A 21851-nucleotide genomic window follows, 5' to 3' on the forward strand; every position below is an offset into this window, starting at 1 on the left:
AATTGGACCCAGGTGCACTGCCAGCAGGTGCTGGAGTTCCTGAGACTGCATTACGCATTGGCCAGAATCCTGCAAGGAAGTACTATAACAACAACACTCAGCACTCAACTCTAGACCTATAAGGAGGTTGACCTCGGCCAGTCTGGCACTTTGCTTCCTTTCTGCCACCTCAGCCCAGGCCTTCTGCTATCACCATTCCTGCAGAGTGGCAGAGAGTCCGGTAGGCTACAGGCTCAGGTATGAGTCCTGCCCAGTGTCATAGTTTTCCTTGCAGGGTCTGCCAGCATGGCCTTTGGTGCCTTTGCAGTGCTGGACCCTCCCTAGTCCTTCTGGCCCTCCTCAGCCACCAACCTTGGCTCCTCGGGTTCCACCCCGCCCCCTGCCCCCACACACAAGGACTCTGAGTTCGAGTTACTGAGATGATTGGGGAGAGTCATGACAGTAGTTGCCTGTTCTTATTCTTTCCCTCGTTTGTGGGGATTGGGTGAGAGAAAACAGGCCAAATCAGGTGAAGAAGACAGGCTGGATGAAGGCAGGCCATCAATGGGGCAAGCTGCTGCAGCCTGAGCACACAAGACCCCAGATGGGCAAGGCACACATCACTGACACCCTGCAAGCTGGGTGAGGCATAGATACTAGTGACAAAAGCGGAGCTGGCAGGCACCTGCTGTTCCTCCCTCCTTTGGTCATTTTTGTGTCTATTTCAGTGGACACAATTACTTTGTTTCCGAGAAACTGTCACAGAATGGAAAGGAGTTGTGCAAGTGCAGTGATTGTTTGATTGCATCCTTAAAACAAAGAAGTCTACCAAATGCCACACACTGAAAAATAACATGCTGGCAACAGCCAATATCCTACTATCTGTGCACACATGGAAAATCTCCATGACCTTCTTCATTGCAATTTCCTAGAATGCTAGAAGGCAGGGCACTTGGGGGGGGGGAGGTGCCAGAGGCTTGCTAGTTGCAAACTGCAGCCAAGAATGACACACCTGGGTTCATGGAATGATAGGCAGAAGGAATGGAGCTGGGGCATACTTACTTCATCTCCCTTCCCTCAAGGCATCCCTGCAAAGGAGGGAGAAAGAGCAGGTGTCGTGCCAGCTCCTCCTCTGACACTGGGTTCCATAACTGGGAAAGCTACCTCACTATGTATGATAGCTTTTCATCAATATAATCTGCTACTTTAATGTAGATTTATATTCTTTAACTTGGTACAAAATTTGGAATTTAATGGTAACTATGAAATATACAGCAGCATAATTGAAGTGCCCTTCAGAGCAATCTAAACACCAATGCATTATTTTATATAGTTCAACTGTGCTGTACCTTGTATCCAGGTCCTAACTGGTGTATTGCAAAAATCTGTGCTGGGTTGAGAGCTTCAGTGAATACATAGACTGCTCCAAGTTGACCACAAAACACTCTATTTGCATCAGCAGTTTCAGAAGATCCCAGAAAACATTTATCATAGCTCTGTATTTTTAAAAAATGTAAGTATTTAATACAGTATACAGAGAAAAACTGATTAAAGTTACGCAAAAGTAAAGCAGAATACAAGCTGCTTAGTTATGCTTTTTAATTTTTCTCAGATAAACACACTGTAAAGTTATTCCGTAAATTGAACTACAAATCCTTTATGGATGGGTGCAATTTATGCCTCACATGGAGCTTTAAAAATGAACATGCTATTTCATTCATTGGTCAAAATCAACTTAGTTTCTTTACAATATAAAGCAGATGCATTTTTATATGTATTTGAACATAAGAGATTTGAAGTTGCATCATATGGCATGTAAGTACAAAAAATTCTAACATAGACTGTGAGTTAAATTCCAACTGAAATGCTGTAATAAGCTAGAGAAGACATTCCCCTTTAACACTATTAAGAAGTATAAAATATCAGAAACAAATTGTAGGGAATAGTTGCAATACAAGATCTCCTCCTTAGAGTTCACCACTGATTCACTTAAACGGTACATACGCTTAACAAACTTTTTGCATTTTAGCAAATGTTCTGAACTCAGAGATGGCCTCTGTCCCTAAACCAGTTCTCTCATAAGTTTATGGAAAAGGACATATTGATGAATGTACTCTGCATGCATTCAGGAATATGATAATAAAAGAAACATACATCATTTGTGTTCACATGCCAAGCCATGTCACCATAGGATACTAGCTGACCATTAACGTAACAGCGAATCTCACTGTTTCTCCAGCGATTGTAGATGTGTACAATGCTAATCATATACCACTAAAAAGAAATGGAAAAGGTATCATGAACAGGAAGCAGTAATCTGTTAGAATTTCTACAGAAGTCACAACACATAATTCAAATACAACAGAATGCTGTTTTTATTTTTGAAAATGCAAGCTTCAGTGAAATTACCTTGTAATAAGCAAAACAATTCCAGTTATGCTGGACTGTCACTCAAGTTACTGTAGAAAATTAAAACTGGGAAATACATCAAACAAGCAACTCACAGTTCTGGAATTTGAAGTCCTCATTTCTTTAAAAGTCCTCATTTCTTTAAAAAAAAGCCTGATATAAACACTGACTGAAATCACCCAATGAGTAAAGGAAAACAGATTTTGAAAGTGAAGAGCATTTCAGAGATAGTCTTGGATCAAGCATGGGATGATACTACACCATTAAAAAAAATAGAACCGTACACCTAAGTCTAGTACCAGCACTTAAATTCAAGGTAAGTGGTGGCTAAGACTTTGCTTGGACAGTAAAACTGATATTTAGTGGATAAGCTACATGACTAGCTTTTTAAATGTATCTTCTACCAAATCATTCAAGCAGCAACATTATAAAATTTCTACATGATCCATGATCATAGAGTAGTATCCATTATGCATGTTCCAAATATGTGGCACAAGAGTCAAAACTGGTCTGCTAACAGTGTATTCCTTTCCTTCCTTTCCTTTTATTCCTTTAGAAGCTCACTGATTCATAAATCCTGCACAGAGGAAAATACTTATTCCTTATCTTTTGGGGATGGAACTGAGACATATTTTGCAATTGCTAAGGTAAATTTAAGATCCTTATCACTAAGCAAAAGAGCCAGAATTTCTGGAGTATAAGGGAATCATTGGTTAATATAGTAATCCCTTATATTTTTGAAGCAGGGCATGAAAGGAGGAATCAGTCCTATTAAGGCCATAAAGACAAATTCTGTCGGAATAGGGTCTATTAAAAAATCTCCCATGTAAAACCACTGTGGATATAATATTCAATCTTGTGAACAAGAAAGCTCTGCAGTATTGTGAAATGGTAAGATAGTACATATAGGGAAGCACAGATTTTGGGAAAGAAAGACCAAAAGATAGAGGTGCTAACAGTGCATTAAGACAGCAATCTACATTCAATGAGTTGCTTATTTATACTTCATAGTGCAAAATTATTTTCTTCAATAAGAAGCATCTCTTCAGTTGTTTTTTGCACACACACTTCCCTCTCCCCCTCAATTCTTTAGAAGGAATATTATACCCTTTGTGGAAGGGAAAAAAAATAACATTTCAGACCCCATTATATGCTTTATATTCTACCTACCCTTGGCATTTTAAAATATAATCCTAAAAGCAATGGAATGGTAATCCTATTTACAGACCACCTTTAACTACTTTTTACCCGCATTCCTCTGAAGACAGAAAATGTCACTGAACACCAAAAATAGGCACACAACAGACTTGACACCCTGAGTAGTATTACGAATGTTAGTGGTGGTGATCATTTCTCTTTATAACACCATAAATTCCATATATTGATACCTATAGTCTCCTACACGTATGAAGGCAGAGATTAAGGTTAAACATCTATAAATAATACAGAAACTGAACGGGGGAATCAGGTAAGTCAACAGAGTTGTAGAAATTAACATCTTCAGTATAAATTCAAGGATAATATACCAGTATTTTGTACTTATGTGCACTATATACCAGAGATATGATGTGGAAAATCTTTTGAAATGAATTTTTTTCTGAGAGTATATGGACATTTTATTGATTTGTAAATGGGAGGGTTGGACAATAAAACCACAAATACATATAACGATCCAAATAAAGATCAAGTTAAGAAATTCACTAGCAAGAAATGCTTCTCAAAGTGACACTGAAACGGAGCTGCTCTAGTATCCTCTGTGAAAAACTGTTGAAATGTCCACAGCACATCATGCATAGTTCTTTGAATGCACTAAAATGTCAACAGTTTTTAAAGCCTATTTTCCCTGTAATACCAAACTATCATTTAGCATTTAAAAATGAGCCACAGTCTTATGCATGCCTTCTTTCCCTGCCACCCCCTCTTCTGCGTTCTCACAATTCTTGGTTGTCAGAGATCCAGAGGAGTTAGCCGTGTTAGTCCGTAGTAGCAAAATAGAAAAGAGTCCAGTAGCACCTTTAAGACTAACCAACTTTACTGTAGCATAAGCTTTCGAGAATCACAGTTCTCAGAGAACTGTGATTCTCGAAAGCTTATGTTACAGTAAAGCTGGTTAGTCTTAAAGGTGCTACTGGACTCTTTTCTTGGTTGTCAGTAAACCATAGTTTGATATTTGCTCTAAATTCAAAAGCTCAGTTTGCAATTGCCCTCCATCAAAACTGCAATAATCAAACCATGCCTTACAACACTGCTTTGGAAGGGAACCATAATTGTAGCATGGAGTTTTGCTCCCTTTATGAGACTGCTGGTAGAGACATCTCTCTATAAGGTTCTGAAATGGCCTGAATTATGCTTAATGTTCCCAAAATGTTTTAAACTGCCACCAAAGGCTCTTGCCTTAGTTCAGTTTGACTTGTAGTATAGGAAGGCTTAGTTATAGATAGAATGACAGGTTAGTGCGTGGGTGGGGAGCTGTGAGATAAAAGAGGATCATTTACACTAGATGAAATAGACATTTTACTTAAACAGAAATAGAGTTTATTCAGAAGAATCTATGTGTAATGGTTTCAGAGTAGTTCATAAGCATACGGGTTTCAAGATACAGATCTTCAAATGTTTCTTAATAGACTCAGTCCACAAAGATTTATTTTCCCCTAGTTGCCACTTAGGCTAATAATATCCCCAGAGAAAAGAACACACAGACTGCCCTCAGATTACAGCACATCATTCCTTCTCCCCATTCCTCCAGACCAGGTCTCAAAAACACTTGGATAAACACACTCAACTCTTTACCTCAGAATCCCTTTCTAAAATCTGCAGCTCCCTCCACCCCCATGGCACAGCTACCACACTTCACTCACCTATCTAGCCAACCTTCTTTCTTTAGAGGCCTGCACAGTACACATACATATATAACCTCACTTTAAAATAGCTGAAATAAAACACACAAACTATTTACAAGGCAAAATATTACACTTAGTTTTCCAGTTAGGAGAAACTCCCAAGTTATGGTCTGCTGACAACCAGGGGGTATTCTAATACAAGGAGGGAAAGAAGAGAACTTGAAGTTCAATCACAAATAGTGGTCTGGCATTACATCTGAACCATCACTATTGGCAGGTGTTTAAAAAAACCCTGTCATTAATACAAGGTCTGATTACACAAATCTTAAATGCAAGTTAGGTTGGGGGAAACTCACTTTTAATGTGTCACCAGCACTCACCCTTCAATGCAGTGTGTGTGTGTGTGGAGAAACAGGCTCCTGCACACACATGCATCAACAGGACAGGCTTTGTGATTCCTTCCTCTTTGCAGGCAGAAGAGGCCATGGAGGGCAGGCTCTTCATCTTACTGCCAATTTCCACATGTTTACCACCCCCCAAACACACATGGTCCGTTCTGCATGCAAAAGCACAATAGTTGTGGGAAGGAATCTTGAAGCCTGCCCAGCCTCTGCACATGAGCTCTGGAACCCATTTTCCCTACACACTACTTTGAAGGTGAGTACCAGTCAGGCGGTCACATATTTAATGCTAATTTTCCCTAACCTAACTAAATTTTAACGTGTAATCAGACCCATGCTTTTAACACCCAGCCCTATTGTTTTAAATAAGCCTGCTGGAGAAGTTGTCTCCATTTGCTAGGATCAAATTGCTGCAATAGTACATGTAAAAACAGAATGTAAGTAAGATGGAGATGATAGTAATGAGTAAGGCTAATACTCCGGAGAGAACTGCCTTTCCATCCCAAATGAAGTGAGTTTGTCTTTGACAGACTCACCCAAGATATTTTGTTGATGAAAAATCAGATTGGTATGGCAGCCCAGAATGACTTTTTCAAATACATACAGCAGGCAGGCTGTCTCCTTTTCTGGACTCCTCTAACCTGGCTATATTGATCCATGCTATCAATTCTGAGACTAAACTACTGTAATGCAACCCACATGGAGATGTCCTTAAAGATGACTCAAAGCAGCATTTTGTCTGTTGACTGGAGTAAGCCAACATCAGCATATTACACCTGTTAGAACATCTTCCTGAGTTCTTTTTTTGTTTCTGGATCCATCTCAGGATACTTGTTTTTATCCTACTTTGATTTATTTGTATGATACAGATTTACAAGATTAAAATATTTTAATAAAACATTTTGTACTTACCTTGCGTGGCTGAAAATCATACTTCACACAGTGCTGAAAACCTTTGCCTTTTGACTTCAGTGATGTAACTATTAAGCAGTTGCCAACAAAATGAGCAGAGTACCCAACACCTTTACTAGTGCGAAAACTGAAAGAGAATTAACATGCACTCAGAGAAAATTCAGCTGATCTAGTAAATCACATTAATGAGGTAATTTGGCATTTTTTTAAATAAAAGGTTTAGGCCCACTACAAGCTCCCAGCACTATCAAATCTGGCATCTCTACTGACTCTTTATTTTGCACATCATCTAAAATTAATCTCTGCTTTGTTAACAGAAGGACTACCACATTTTTCCACTGCTTTGTTCTTTACAAAGGAAACGTGGTTTATTTATTGCTGGGGAGCCATGCAATTAACTTTTGGCTTTCATATTTACAAAGTTAGAATAACCATGGTTTTGCTTCTGTGTCCGAATAAATGTTGGACCATTTTGGAACCTATTTTGCATCTAATCACTTACCGGGGGGGGGGGCGGTAATTTTCCCAAATACTTTTCAATTTTTCAGAAAGAAAAACCGGAAAAATTTAGGAAACACACAAAATGTTCCCAAGATACAGGAGAGAAATGCTTTTTAAGACAAAGTTTTATTCACAAGGTTTTAGATAAAGGTAATTTTTATAATACATGTTATTCACAAGGTTCTCCTGATCCAGGGTTCTCTGATACTGGGAACTGTAACAGGGGAAGCAGGAAATGTCTTTTCCAAAAGCACAGCTCACAGGTATTAGGATTTAATCTTATCTTAATTAAAATTAGATAGGGCAAATGCACATGCTACCAGCTGACCATCCTGACTCCAGTAATAAACTCTATTATACCTCTTCTTAAGCCCCACAGATTATACTTGCATATGGGGAGGGGAACTCCAATCCAAACTAACACACTACCAAACTACACAATTTAAAAATTGAATTAAATATACCAATTTGATGGGAGATTAATTTATGACATTTTCTATATTTAACTATTCCTTTATGATCATTTTAAGAATCTTATTTATTTGTTCTCATTAGTCTTCTGGTAAAAACAAAACAAATATTACACTAAATATGCTCAAGTTTTGAATTTTAAAAACAAAACTAGCTAAATACACATTAGGTCACATATTATTTTTATTTATTTTTATTTTATCATATTTATATCCCATCCTTCCTGCAGACAGGCTCAGGGCTGCTCACAATAATAAAAGAATTATACAATATTAAAAACAGAATAGAATTGCAAAAATTAAAAGTCACAAAAATCCATAGATAAAACCGTCAAACATACCAATAAAGATATGGTTTATCCTTATCTACATTAATATTGTTCAATGGATCCATGCGAAACCAGGTGTTAAGCGTAAACCCATTTTGATAAGGCCACTTGGCAATAGGAGGCAATGCAATTGCCTGTGAAAAAAAGAAAAACAAAATTAACACATATTTTGCTACATTGCAAATAATTTCATTTTCTCAACATGCAGTTCAGCAATCTCACTAAGTGCCTTTGCAAACCAACAATGTCCCTGCCACAACAATTTGCATGAGGATAATAAAGCTGGATAAACAACTGGAACTTAAAAAATTCTTCAGCAAGCATTTGTTCGGAATTTTCGATTTCTACTTCTTAGCTTTTCTTTTTTAATTACAAAATACAATGCTACAATAGTCGAAGTAAACCTCTCTCTTTTGATGCGGCAAGAACATCTGAAAACATAATATGTTATAAAAATACTACAGACCCTAAATAATAACTTACATGTCACCAGGGTCAATTTATTACAACAAATTATATCCCTGATGTTAAATTATATAAAATATTTAAAATGAACACATGTAAGTTTAAAAAATGTAGACAACCCATTTCTTCAGAGTAAAGTAAACTTAACACATTAGTCAAGGATTTCAACTATATGGGGGAGGGGAGATATTCCTTAAAACTTACTGCAGCACTGCAGCCTGGGAAGTTGAAAAAAGTATCAGGACCATGTCTCTGTGGCATCTGATTAAGAACTGACAACAGCTTGACTGCATGTCTAGGCTGTCAAAACAACAAAAGTATAGAACTCTTAAGCATAACAACTGGTTAATGATAATCCTTTAACTACTTTAGCTATTGATTATTTTTCCAGCAAGAACACAAATCAGTTTTTAAGCAGATATCAAACTAGACCAATATTAAAATCTTGCTGCACTCTAAATACAAACAAGTTTACTGTGGTACAGGCTTTCATGGATAAGAGCACTTTTCCAGATGTATGAAGCGGCATTGTCTTTTGAATGAGTTTAACTTTTGACATCATACAGCTTTATGGTCAACAGAACAAATCATCTGTGCATTTCCTACAGCTTACCCAGATTCCATTTTCACCACGAAGCATGCTGAACAAAAGCTTCAGCTCCTTGACAGTGATGCTATAGCTGGCAAGAACCCCCAACATATCAACAAGAAGATCTTGAAAGGAAGGTACACAGAAATGGTGTTGAAATTTTTGTCAGAGAAATAGTTTACAAGTATAAACTGCACTGGTGATTAAAACTAAAACAGCTGAACACTAGGCTTCTGCTCCTTAATATCGCTCTGTAAAAAGCTCATCACTTCTATTACATGCTGTTGATAAAGTAATTCTGCTTTTGGATGCCTAGTCAAACAACAAAATATTTTAAGTGAAATGCCATGGAATCCTTTAAAGAAACAGAAAAAAACTGAGGTACAGCCATGTCGCTTACAGCTTCTGCTTTGCTTTCCTGCAAATACTGAGGCTGAAAACAGATCATATTCTAAAACAAGACTACTGCAAAAACCAGCAATACACATTTAGCTCTCTCCTGCTCTGCAGTAACATCAAATAGAATTTACTACCAAGAAGAGGAAAATGTGAACATCATAACATCACAACATGAGATAAGTTTTGCACATATGTCTAAGTCTGATCCTCAGTATTTACAGAACTGTTCAGCAGGGATGGAAGATCACATGAGATACTACAATGAGATTAAAAAATGAAAGAGTAACAAATTATCAACATTTCATTGTTTAAATTGTGCAGGTATTCTCTGTGCTGAATGAAAGCTTCAAACTTTGCTGAATGGTGTGATACAATACTGGCTAATATTAATAACTTTAAGACAAGAGTAAAACAGGAATTTCACATCTAAAAATTTTCATACTAATCATACATAAGGAAGCTGATACTTACCTTTTACAATGTTCCTTTACTTTGTCAAGCTCTAATTATTGCCATAGTTAGAGCAGAAGGTTGCCAGAAATCAGACAGCTAATTTTTGGCTCTTATTATAACTCAAAGATTCACAACTTTCATTGAAAAATTAAAACTGTATCATAACAAAATTAGGATCAAAAAGAAATCAGAATAGAAGAGCAGGCAGAAAAAAACAGGTTTTACTTACCATACTGTTGTTCATCTAGGTCTTCCGTGCAGGCACACATGGGACTGCGCACGCGCAGGCCTGCCGATACCGGAGATTTTAATAGCTAAACACCACCAGGGGGCGCTCCCGCCTCTCAGCGCGCATGCGCGGCCGCTTTCCCGCCGAAACGGCCCTTAAGAGGCGGAGCGCCCCTCACATACCCTCAGTTCCTCTTTCGCCGCCCCCTGCAAGGTAAGTACCAAGAGAGTTAGCGGGGAAGGAGGGAGGGCATGTGTGCCTGCACGGAAGACCTAGATGAACAACAGTTATGGTAAGTAAAACCTGTTTTTCATCTACGGTCTTCCTGTGCAGTCCCACATGGGAAGATTCCAAAGCTAAATACCTGGGTGGAGGTGACGCCAAAGCATCACTCAAAGATGGAGTGCAGAACTGCCGTGCCCACCGCTGTCTCCTTTCTATCTAGGATATCCAGCGCATAATGCTTCACAAAGGTATCCGCCGAGGCCCACGTCGCCGCCCTGCAGATGTCCTGGAGTGGAACACCTCTGAAGAGAGCCGCTGACGACGCCTGGGACCTGGTGGAGTGGGCATGCACTTGCAAAGGACAAGGTAAGTTAGCAGCAGAATAACAGGTCAGTATAGCCTGGACCACCCATCTAGAGATAGACTGAGCCGAAGCCCGGTTACCCTTCTTCGGTCCAGCAAAACAAATAAACAAATTAGAGTCAATCCTAAATGGTTTTACCCTATCTAAATAAAATAAAATGGCCCTGCGAACATCCAAAGAATGAAGGGCCGCCTCTGCCTCAGAAGCCGGAGTCGGAAAGAAAACCGGCAGAACTAATTCCTGAGATAAATGAAAACGGGATACTACTTTAGGTAAAAACTCAACCTTTGTACGAAGAACGACCTTCTCAGGGTGAAATTTCAAATAAGGGGGTTCGCAAGATAACGCTGCTAGCTCCCCAACCCTCCTGGCTGAAGTAGCCGCAACCAAAAAGGCCACTTTCATGGACAAAAAACGAAGCGGACAGGAAGCCAAGGGTTCAAACGGCTTAGACATCAAACGAGTCAGAACCAGGGGCAACGACCACTGAGGGACCAAAGCCCGCACAGGGGGAAACAAATTATTCAATCCCCTCAAAAATAATTTGGCAGAATAGTGGGAAAAAACAGACTTTCTATCCACTGGAGGGTGAAAAGCAGAGATGGCTGCCAGATAAACCTTGACTGAGGAGTTGGCCAAACCCTCCTGCTTTACCTCCCACAAAAAATCCAAAATCTCAGAAAGGGTGGACTCAAAAGGATCCAAACCCCTGCGACTACACCACACAGAAAATTTGTCCCACTTAAGGGCATAAGACTGCCTGGTAGACAAACGTCTAGCATTTAAGAGAACATTAGTCACAGCCTCGGAGAAGGCAGCCCCGGCCTGATCAACCACGCTGTGAGTTTGAGTCTCCTGATGTCGTGGTGAAGAACCCCCCCGCAGGTCAGGAGATCGGGAACCACCGGGAGACGGATCGATTGAGTCTGTAGACTCAGAAGGGAGTGAAACCATGGTTGCCTCGGCCAATACGGGGTCACCAGGATGACGGACGCTCTGTCCCTCTGGATCTTGCTGAGGACCCGTGCCAGAAGCTGGAACGGAGGGAAGGCATAACACAGGGGACCTGACCAACTTAACTGAAACGCGTCCCCACTTGATTCTGGGCCTACTCCTCCTCTGGAACAATAAGCTAGGACCTTGCGATTTTCCACAGTCGCAAAGAGGTCCAACTCCGGAGTCCCCCATTCCGAGAAGATAGGGGCGAGATACTTGTCCTGGAGGGACCACTCGTAGTTTTCCCTGTGGAGCCTGCTCAGGTGGTCCGCCATGGAATTCTGCACCCCCGGGATGTGAACTGCATGCAGCCAGACAGCATGATCTATGGCCCACTTCCAGAGTCTCATCGCCTCTGTGCAGAGAGCCACAGACGCCGTGCCACCTTGCTTGTTGATGTAAAACATCGCCGTCGTGTTGTCGGTCAGGACCTGAACGGACTTGTTCCGCACGACATCTGTAAAGGAGATCAATGCATATAAAATTGCCCGTAACTCAAGAACATTAATATGTTTCTCACGTTCAGATTCAGACCATAACCCATGGGCATAAAGGCCAGCACAGTGAGCCCCCCAACCGAAAAGGGAAGCATCGGAAGTCACTGACAGATGAGTTTGGTGAAAACCAAACTCCATCCCTTTAAATAAATTAGCATCATCCCGCCACCACTCCAGGGAGGACAGCACCCCCCTAGGGACGGAAAGTCTCCTATTTTGAGAATCACGGGCCGGAGAGAATACTGAATTGAACCACAATTGGAAGGGTCGCATAAATAACCTGGCCAGCGGGACCACAGCCGTAGTAGAAGCCATGCAACCCAAAAGGGTCTGGATAAAGCGAACAGATTGGAAACGACACCTCTGAAGGGTCGAAATAAGCCTCTTAATTTTTGCAGCACGCTCTGAAGGCAAGAAGCCTGCATCCCGAACACCATCCAAAACCACTCCAATAAATTGGATGGAGCGCACCGGGGTCAACTTGGACTTCTTCTGATTAACAAAAAGACCCAGGCGTAAACATAAATTTAAGGTGAGATACACCTGATTAGACACAGAGTCAGCAGAATCACCAACCAAGAGCCAGTCATCCAGATAAGGAAAGATCTGGCAGCCCTGGAGACGTAAATGAGCCACCACTACTGCCACACACTTGGTGAACACCCTAGGTGCAGTGGCCAACCCAAAGGGTAAAACATTGTATTGAAAGACACGTTGCCCATAGACAAAACGTAAAAACTTCCTGTGTTCAGGGAAAATTGAAATATGAAAATACGCATCCTTCAGATCCAGGACTGCAAACCACGACTGTTGGGGCAACAAGGTCAAAACCATCTGTAAAGTAACCATTTTGAATTTACGAACTCGTATAAATTTATTCAAACCCCTAAGATCCAGGATAGGCCGAAGCCCACCATCCTTCTTCTCCACTAAAAAGAGGTTGGAATAGAACCCCAAACCAGCTGAAGCAACCGGAATCTCCTCTATAGCCCCTTTCTGCAATAGGGCTGAGAGCTCTCCCAGGATCTCTGAACGAGGGGGGTCAGAAGAAAACACAGGGAGACGTAGGTAAGGTAAACCAAGAAATTCAACTTTATAACCAAACTGGATAATAGACAAAACCCAAACATCGGAACAAATTGAACACCAGGCATCCAAAAAAGCATTAAGCCTGTCCCCAAATGTGGGATCAGGTCCCTGTGATTGTCAGAATTGCTTATGCAATTGGTCCTGGTCCTTGGCCTGATGCTGTTGGGAACCAGGCTTGGGACGTTGGCCCTGCCTTCGTCTGGGAAAGGCAGATTGTGGGCTCTGGTAGCTCCTGCGCTGCTGGTAAGCATACCCTTGATAGGGCTGATAGCGGTGTTGTCTGCCACGCTGGAAGGAGCGATAGTATGGGCGAGAAGGCTGCTGCGACGGCTGGTGTAGAACCCCATACGAGCGGGCTGTCAAACGATCAGTCCTCTTCTTAGAGAGGAACTCGTCAGTTTTCTCTGAAAACAGAGTGGTGCCCTCGAACGGCAGGTCCTCAACCCTGTTCCTTGTCTCAACTGGCAGGGCGGTCGTGCGAAGCCATGCGTACCTGCGCAGTACCACCGAGGAGAGAAGTGATCGAGACGCAGTGTCAGCCATACTTCTCCCAACATTAATTTGGTGTCTGGATAGACGAACAGCCTCCTCCTGAATGACCCGAAGCAGAGTGCGCTGATCTTCGGGAAGCTTAGGAAGAAAAGACGCCACCTTCTTCCATAAAAACAGCTGATAAGCCGCCATCATTGCGGCATAATTCGCCACTTTGATGCCAAACGTAGCCGAAGTATACAACTTCCTACCCAAGGCATCGATCTTCCTACTATCCTTGTCAGTTGGAGCCGATAGCGAGCCCTGGCGAGGCCGAGCTTGCATCTCCTCGGTGACAAGTGAGGATGGAGGAGGGTGAACGGCCAGGAACGGATGAGCATCGTCCTTGGTTCTGTACAAGCTCTCCACTTTTTGATTAGTGGCGGTAGCAGACGCAGGTCGAGACTGTAGCTTCTTCCATAGATCAGCAAACCCCTCAATAAGGGGAAAGGCAATCGAGGGAGTAGAACCCGAATAGATATGTTGCAATATCTTATCAGTAAATTTAGATTCAGTGGAAGTCACTTCAAGGTCCAGGGCTTTCGCCATTCTTTGGAGCAACTCGTTGTAGGCCCGAAAATCATCAGTAGGCGAGGCCTCATCAGATGGCCCAATCTCCTTTTCAGGTGACTCCGACAGAGGAGAAACACTGTAACGGGCCCGGGGTCGTGGAGAGACCCGATCCGACGGGAGGCGGGACGGGTCATAGCCAACATCGGAACCGACTCGAAATGAGGGAGACAGCGAAGCACCTTTATAATGTCGGTCCGAGTAGTATGAACTCTCCCTACTAAAGTAACGAGGGACAGGATCATCTCGACGTCGACTCTCCCTGGACCGGCTCCGATAGGACCGTGGGGTCCGACAGCTAGAGCGACGGGCGGACCGACTCCTTCGACTCCGAGCCGACTGAATAGAGTCCGATTCGTACGAGGCCGATCGAGCCCGACCGGAAGGGGTAAGAGGCTTCTCGAGGAGAATGACATCGTCCTCCTGAGCCACCCGGTCCGGAGGAGTCTTGGACTGCGGACGATCACTCGCCTCTGCTTGCTGCTCCACCTGGACGGGAGCGGAGCCGACCGGAACCGACGGGGAAGAGGTGAGTAAGCCTTCCAACACTGCCTTATCATGCTTACTGGAATGCTTATGCTTCTTCTTTTTCTTTTCAGGAACGGCCTTCGGTCTCACAGAAGGGTCCGAAGTCATCGGAACCGTAGAGGTGGTCTGAGTTGGCGGAGTCGACCTCGGAACCGACGGAGTCGAACCTCTATGGGCGCCACGAGCAGGCGAAGCCGAGACAGCCGACGAGATCGAAGGAGGTCGACTTGCTAGATGTCTCGGAACCGAAGCGGTCGGTTCCGACAAACTCCGACCCGAAGGGATCCTCTCGGACCTCGACTCCGAGCGACTCGGAGACGGCTGAGAACGAGGAGTCTTGGAACCCGAAGGTACAGGAGGACGAGAGGACGCAGACGGAGCAGACGAAGACTTCGGTGGAGGGTCCTCGACCGACATCGCACGCTGCCAGAGAAAGGCATGCAAACGATCCGTCCGTTCCGCCCTGGCCTTGGAGGTAAACGCGCGGCAATGCTTGCACGCCTGAGTGTTGTGAGTTTCCCCAAGGCAATATAAACAAATGGAATGACCATCCGACCTTGTCATCTTACGATTGCAGGTCTCGCAACGCTTAAACAAGGCCTTCTCAGACATCGCGAACGAAGAAAGCTGTTAAACCTCAACGATCGGCGGCGAAAGAGAAACTGAGGGTATGTGAGGGGCGCTCCGCCTCTTAAGGGCCGTTTCGGCGGGAAAGCGGCCGCGCATGCGCGCTGAGAGGCGGGAGCGCCCCCTGGTGGTGTTTAGCTATTAAAATCTCCGGTATCGGCAGGCCTGCGCGTGCGCAGTCCCATGTGGGACTGCACAGGAAGACCGTAGATGAACACCAGGTTCAGATGAAAGTCAGAGACCACTTCCAGAAATGATGATGATAATGGTAATGATAAAATAACATAACAAAAACACAATATTCATATGTAGGGCAACCTCATTCCTGGGTATCTGTAAGTAAGGAGGGTCTGAGCATAGAGCACAGAGCTCACTGGCCCTGATTGCTGAATGGACTGCAGCAAACGAAAACCACACTATGGGTAAGGAGCTTGAAATTCACAGAATCACAGAGTTGGAAGGGGCCATACAGACCTTCTAGTCCAACCCCGTCCAATGCAGGATGAGCCTAAAGCATCTCTGACAAATATTCATCAAGCCTCTTCTTGAAAACTGCCAGTGAAGGGGAGCTCACCACCTCCCTAGGCAGCTGATTCCACCTCTGAACTACTCTGACCATTCTTAAAGATTGGGATAACATTAGTTCTTCTCCAATCTTGTGGCACATCCCCAGTCCTCCAGGAGGCCTTGAAGATGATGGACAGAGGCTCTGCAAGCTTTCTAGAAAGTTCTTTGAGCACTCTTGGGTGCATACCATCTGGCCCAGGGGATCTGTATTCACCCAGTGCAGCCAGGTACCTCTCCACAACCTCTCTATCAATGTCATCTAGCCACCCAGGTGTCCTGTCATGTCTACTACCATCTCTAGATGGGCTCAAGTTCTTCAGGGAGAAAACAGGCAAAAAGTCATTAAGTCTGTCTGTTTTTTTTATGTCCTCTATCAGAGTTTCTCCTTCCACTCCCAACAGTGGTCCAATTGCCTCTTTTACCTTGTGTTTGCTTCTCACATATCTGTAGAAGTTTTTCTTATTGTAGCAAGCCCCCCTGGCCAGACCCAGCTCATACTGAGCTTTGCCTTCTCTGATGGCTGATCTGCAGTACCTAGTAACCCTCATATATTCCTCTTTAGAGGTTTGTCCTTCTCTCCATTTCCTGAACATTTCCTTTTTCTCCCTTAGCTTATTCTGGAGCTCTCTGTTCATGTACATCGGTTTCTTGGAGCCCTTACCATGCTTCCATCTTGCTGGAATAGTGAAGGCTTGAGCTTGCAAAAGCTTATGTTTGAGAAGAGCCCACCCTTCACTCGCTCCTTTCCCTTCCAGCACACTCCCCCACAGAACGACTCTCATCAAGCCTCTGAGTTCATTGAAGTATGCCCTACGAAAATCTAACCTACAAGTCTGACTACGAACTTCCTTGGCCCCTCCACAGCAACTGGAATTCAAGGACATGGCCACTTCCCCCTAAGGTCCCCACCACCTTCACCCCATCTACCAATTCTTCCCTCTTGGTTAATATTAAGTCTAGTATGGCCAAGCCCCTTGTAGTTTCCTCCACCATTTGAAAAAGGAAGTTATTGGCCAGGCAGGTCAGGAAGTTGCGTGATTCTTGTTACTTTGCTGAGCTTGTCTCCCAGCACACATCAGGGAAGTTGAAGTCACCCATAATTATACGGTTCTGATGTCTGGATACTCTACCAATCTATTCAAGGAAGGCAACATCCATTTCCTCTCCCTGGTCAGGCAGTCTGTAGCAGACTCCAAAAACAATACCCTTTGTCCTTCCTCCCCTTATTTCCACCCATATACTTTCCACTGGGTTGTCAACCACATTCTCCAGCACTTGCTGACAATCAAGCCCTCTCCTCACAAACAATGCCACTCTGCCCCCTCTTCTACCCTTCTGGTTTTTCTTGAACAACTCGTACCCATCCACTACCACATTCCAGTCATGGGAATCATCCCACCAAGTCTCAGTAATTCCTACTATATCGTAGCCCTCTATTTGCAAGAGAAACTCAAGCTCTTCCTTCTTATTACCCATACTTCAGGCATTGGTATATAGGCACTTGTAGCCTTGTACTTTTGTCTGATCTGTCCTACCCAAGTAGGCTCCGCCACCCACAATGCCACCTCCACAGCCACTGGGAAGGCCCAGGTAAGTGGGGTGGTGGGAGGGAAGGAAGTCCTTTTAAAAGGCCCTGAAGCTTCCTGACGTGACCTGAATCACTTTGGGAAGCTTTGATTTGGGATTTCTGAATCGGGGCCAGAATATATACGGATCGGGTCCGATTCTGGCATTTTCCCCAAATCAGAAACCCAAAATGCACACCTCTAGTGGGGAGTTGTCCCCAGCAGTGTATTTTACTCTTGCTCCCACTCCATACCAATTGACAAGTTGGCAGTAAAAAACTGTATTAGGAGTTATCCTACATTTAGCTACTGCGAAGCTGCTGCTAGTTTGCCAAGACAGAAATATGATTTCTATATTGATACCAGATATTCTGCAACATTCTCCCTCCTTTTAATTGAACAGCACAAACCTGCTTGCTTACAGTTGCATAAAAATAAGCTATTTGCAAACTATCTTTGTAAATCCCCTAAAATAATGATAGTACATCTCAAATAGATTTTTCCCTAGTTCTTTGGTTTCTTTATCTATAGATGCAGTTTTATTTGAAAAGGAAAGACAACTAGAGACAATTAACAGTAGCAGCCCATCATCACCCAAAAGCAACTGTCCAGTGACAAGTAAGATTTATTTATGCAACTGATTTATCAGATACCAAAAAACAATTAACATCTTCAGCATAAAACTATAATTATACTTTACTAGTCCATATGTTAATGAACTGATTGTAGCAGGCCCAATCATGACAGTGGCACCTTTAGCCAGAAATAGATGTACTGAAGATTCAGCCGCCACCCCCTACACACACACACACACACACACACACACACACACACACTATTATGCTATTATCACACATTGCCTGGAATGAACCGAAAGTGGCCTCAGGGGGTTGCCAGGTATACACCTCTCACACAATCTTACAGGCTAACTTTCCCAGTCACATGACTTCCCGTTCCTCATTCGCTTTATGAATAGGTAAAAACTTTCCAGTCAGCTGTCAGAGTTAACTTGCCTACTCATAGATGCCTTGTCAGATAGATGAATCTTTTCAAATAGTTATGACACCTCAAGTGCAAGCCTCTTGTTTAAATGCTTGCTTAAGTGTTACTCCTACTGCTAAAAGGATATCGTGTACTGTGATGTGATGATGATGGATGTGGGTAGGGCAACCAGGCCAGGACCAGGGATCCCAGTCCTCTGGGGACGAGGGAGGTATGGTGGTGGGACTCGGTTAAAATGGAGAAAACCACGGAGATATGGAAAGGCTCGATGCCCTTCTAACCTACATCTCATTCTGAGACACGCTGGTGTTGGAGCTAGGATAAATCTCCCTATATAATGATGTTGTACAATGCCAGGTCCATAAATAATAAGACCAGAACTCTGCGTGATATCTTTGCAGTAGCTAATATGGACCTGGTATGGGTGACCGAGAGTTGGGGGGGGGGACAATAACCTTGGGTGAGCTGACCCCCCCCCAGGATACTCGGTCCATCAGTCATGAACAGGGTGTCGGGGGGGAGGGGTGGCAATCCTCATCTGAGAGGGTTTCTCCTTCAGGCCGCTTCACATCCCGGAGATCTCTGGCACTGACTGTGTGGGACTGATGTGGAGCGCCGAGGAAAGTTTGGCTGTCTGTCTGGTGTACCGACCACCTAGCGCACCAGCAGACACCCTGCCGTGCCTGTTGAAGGTGGTGGCGGGATGTGCCTTGGAGTACCCCAGGCTGATAGTGCTGGGGGACTTCAATTTCCATGCTGATGATGCCACCTCTGTACAGGTTGCGGACCTGGTGTCGGCCATGGCAACACTGGGGCTTTCCCAGTTTGTATCAGCGCCCACCCATGAAGCGGGCCACACGCTAGATTTGATCTTCGTGATGGGATTGGATATGGTTCTGGATAGAGTCGATGCCATGGTCAGACCACGAGGTCCTGGAGACTTGGTTGGGGGTGTCACCCCCCCTGCAAGGGCAGTGAGCAAATTTATGCTCACCCGCAGAGACTTGTGAATCCAATTGGTTTCCAAAATACTCTATGGGAACTGATGCTCCACGGCGGTTCATTAGATGAGCTGGTGGAGGACTGGCAGGTCCGGCTCTCCAAGGCCATCGATGAAATCGCTCCCCGTCATCCTCTTAGTTCCCGAAACCACCAAGCTCCTTGGTATACGGAGGAGCTAAAGGGACAGAAACGGGAATTAAGACGACTTGAGAGTGTGTGGCAGCAATCTCATGACGAGGAAGCAAGAACATCCTATAGGTTGCTTATGAAATCCTATGAGATGGCAGTGAAAGCTGTGAAGAAGGAATATTATGCAGCTTCCATTGCATCACCTTGCTCACGCCTGGCTAAATTGTTCAATGTGGTGCGTTCATTGGTCTCCCATTCAGGTAGAGACCATAAAAATTTGAATTCAGAGTTAAGCTGTGAGGCTTTTGCGAGCTTTTTTTGCTGATAAAATCCTGTCTCTCCGCCACAATTTACCAGCCACAGTTGATACAGTACATGAACTAGAGGCCCCTTGGCCGTCTTCAGGGCGGATATTCGATCATTTCAGCCCCCTTTCCGGGGAGGAGGTGGACAGGATTCTGCAGGTAGTGAGGCCTACCACATGCCTCCTGGACCCCTGTCCATCGTGGCTGGTAAAAGCCAGTGTTGACGGACTACGGGATTCCTTGGAGGCAATCGTAAACTTGTCTTTGAGCTCTGGAGTTTTTCCCAGGGTGCTAAAGGAGGCTGTGGTGTGGCTTCTTTTGAAGAAATCATCATTGGATCCCGCCGACCCGTTCAACAACCGCCCAGTCTCGAACCTCCCATTTCTGGGTAAGGTGGTTGAGCGGGCGGCGGAGAAACAACTGCAGAGTTTCCTGAAGGAGACCTCGGCTCTAGATCTCTTCCAGTCTGGTTTTCGCCCAGGACACAGGGTGGAGACATTGCTGGTCGCCCTCACAGATGATCTTCGCAGGCATCTAGATCGAGGTGGATTGGCACTGCTGATTTTATTAGATCTTTCAGCAGAATTCTATACAGTCGATTATGACCTTCTGACCCACCACCTCACCAATGTGGGAATCCAGGGGACAGCGTTACAGTGGCTAGTCTCCTTTCTCCATGATCGGGGACAGAGGGTGGCTCTGGGGGAGATACTCTCCCCATTATTATTTAATATCTATATGCGCCTCCTCGCCCAGTTGGTATGGAGCTTTGAGCTTGGGTGTCACCAATACGTGGATGACACCCAGCTATATCTGTTGTTGGACGGATGGCCTGGATCAGCCCCGGTTGTCCTGGAGCGTGCTACTGAAGCTGTGGCTGGATGGTTGAGGCAAAGTCAGCTGAAACTGAACCCTGCGAAGACAGAGATCCTTGAGTCATGGAAACGTGGATTTGGGACCCTGGCTTCCTACACTCGATGGGGCGGTGCTTACACTAGCTCCAAGAGTTAGGAGCCCGGGGGTGATCCTTAATCCCTCCTTGACGATGGAGGATTAGATTACTGTGGTTGCCAGGTCTTCTTTCTGTTACCTTAGACAGACCAGGCAACTTGCCCCTCATCTTTCATCCCACAGCTTGACTACAGTGGTTCAAGCAATGGCCACCTCTAGGCTGGACTACTGTAATGCACTCTACACTGGGCTTTCCCTGAACCTGATCTGGCAGTTACAACTGGTACAGAATGCGGCGGCGTGGGTCATCACCGGAACACCGATATGTGCGCATATAACGCCGGTATTGCGCCAGCTGCAGTGGTTGCCAGTGGAGTACTGAGTCAGGTTCAAGGTTTGGGTACTAACCTACAAAGTCCTATGCGGACTGGGACCGGCGTATCTGCAGGACCGCCTCTCCCCATATGAACCCCAGAGGACTCTTTGCTCGAGCATAAACATCTATTAAAGATCCCTGGTTCTAGGGAGGCCCGCCTGGCATCGACCAGGGCCAGGGATTTTTCAGTCCTGGCCCCAGCCTGGTGGAATGCTCTCTCTAATGAGACCAGGGCCTGGCAAAATTTGTTAGCTTTTCGCCAGGCCTTCAAGACAGAGCTGTTCTGCCAGGCATATGACTGATGCGAGGCAGTGCTCCCTAGCCAGGGGAGGAAAGCATATGCCCTCTCTTTTAGTGACACCTTCCATCTCTCACATATCTCCCTGTTAAAAAGCTCTGGAAATGGCGAAAAAGGTGGTCACCCAGATTATGTGCTGCTGTGATTATATTTGTGTGTGTGTGTGTGTGTGTGTGTGTGTTATTTTAATCTATAGTATTTAAGGTGCTTTATGTTTTTAAACTGTTTAAACTATGAAATGTGATTTTAAACT

At 44.2% G+C, this 21851-nt stretch overlaps 1 protein-coding gene across 1 annotated transcript in view; it reads right to left on the bottom strand.

Annotated features, from left to right (window-relative positions):
- The window catches only part of NBEA (neurobeachin), a 702521-nt gene that overhangs the window by 617081 nt on the left and 63589 nt on the right, over nt 1-21851 (bottom strand). The window contains exons 3-8 of the mRNA XM_054973860.1: nt 8920-9020; nt 8511-8606; nt 7854-7975; nt 6542-6668; nt 2134-2253; nt 1329-1475 (exon numbers count right to left, since the gene is read on the bottom strand). Coding sequence (XP_054829835.1) covers nt 1329-1475; nt 2134-2253; nt 6542-6668; nt 7854-7975; nt 8511-8606; nt 8920-9020 — 713 coding nt within the window. The remainder of the gene's footprint in view (nt 1-1328; nt 1476-2133; nt 2254-6541; nt 6669-7853; nt 7976-8510; nt 8607-8919; nt 9021-21851) is intronic.

The sequence above is a fragment of the Eublepharis macularius genome, chromosome 3 (assembly GCF_028583425.1).
Source record: "Eublepharis macularius isolate TG4126 chromosome 3, MPM_Emac_v1.0, whole genome shotgun sequence".
Classification (NCBI taxonomy): domain Eukaryota; kingdom Metazoa; phylum Chordata; class Lepidosauria; order Squamata; family Eublepharidae; genus Eublepharis; species Eublepharis macularius.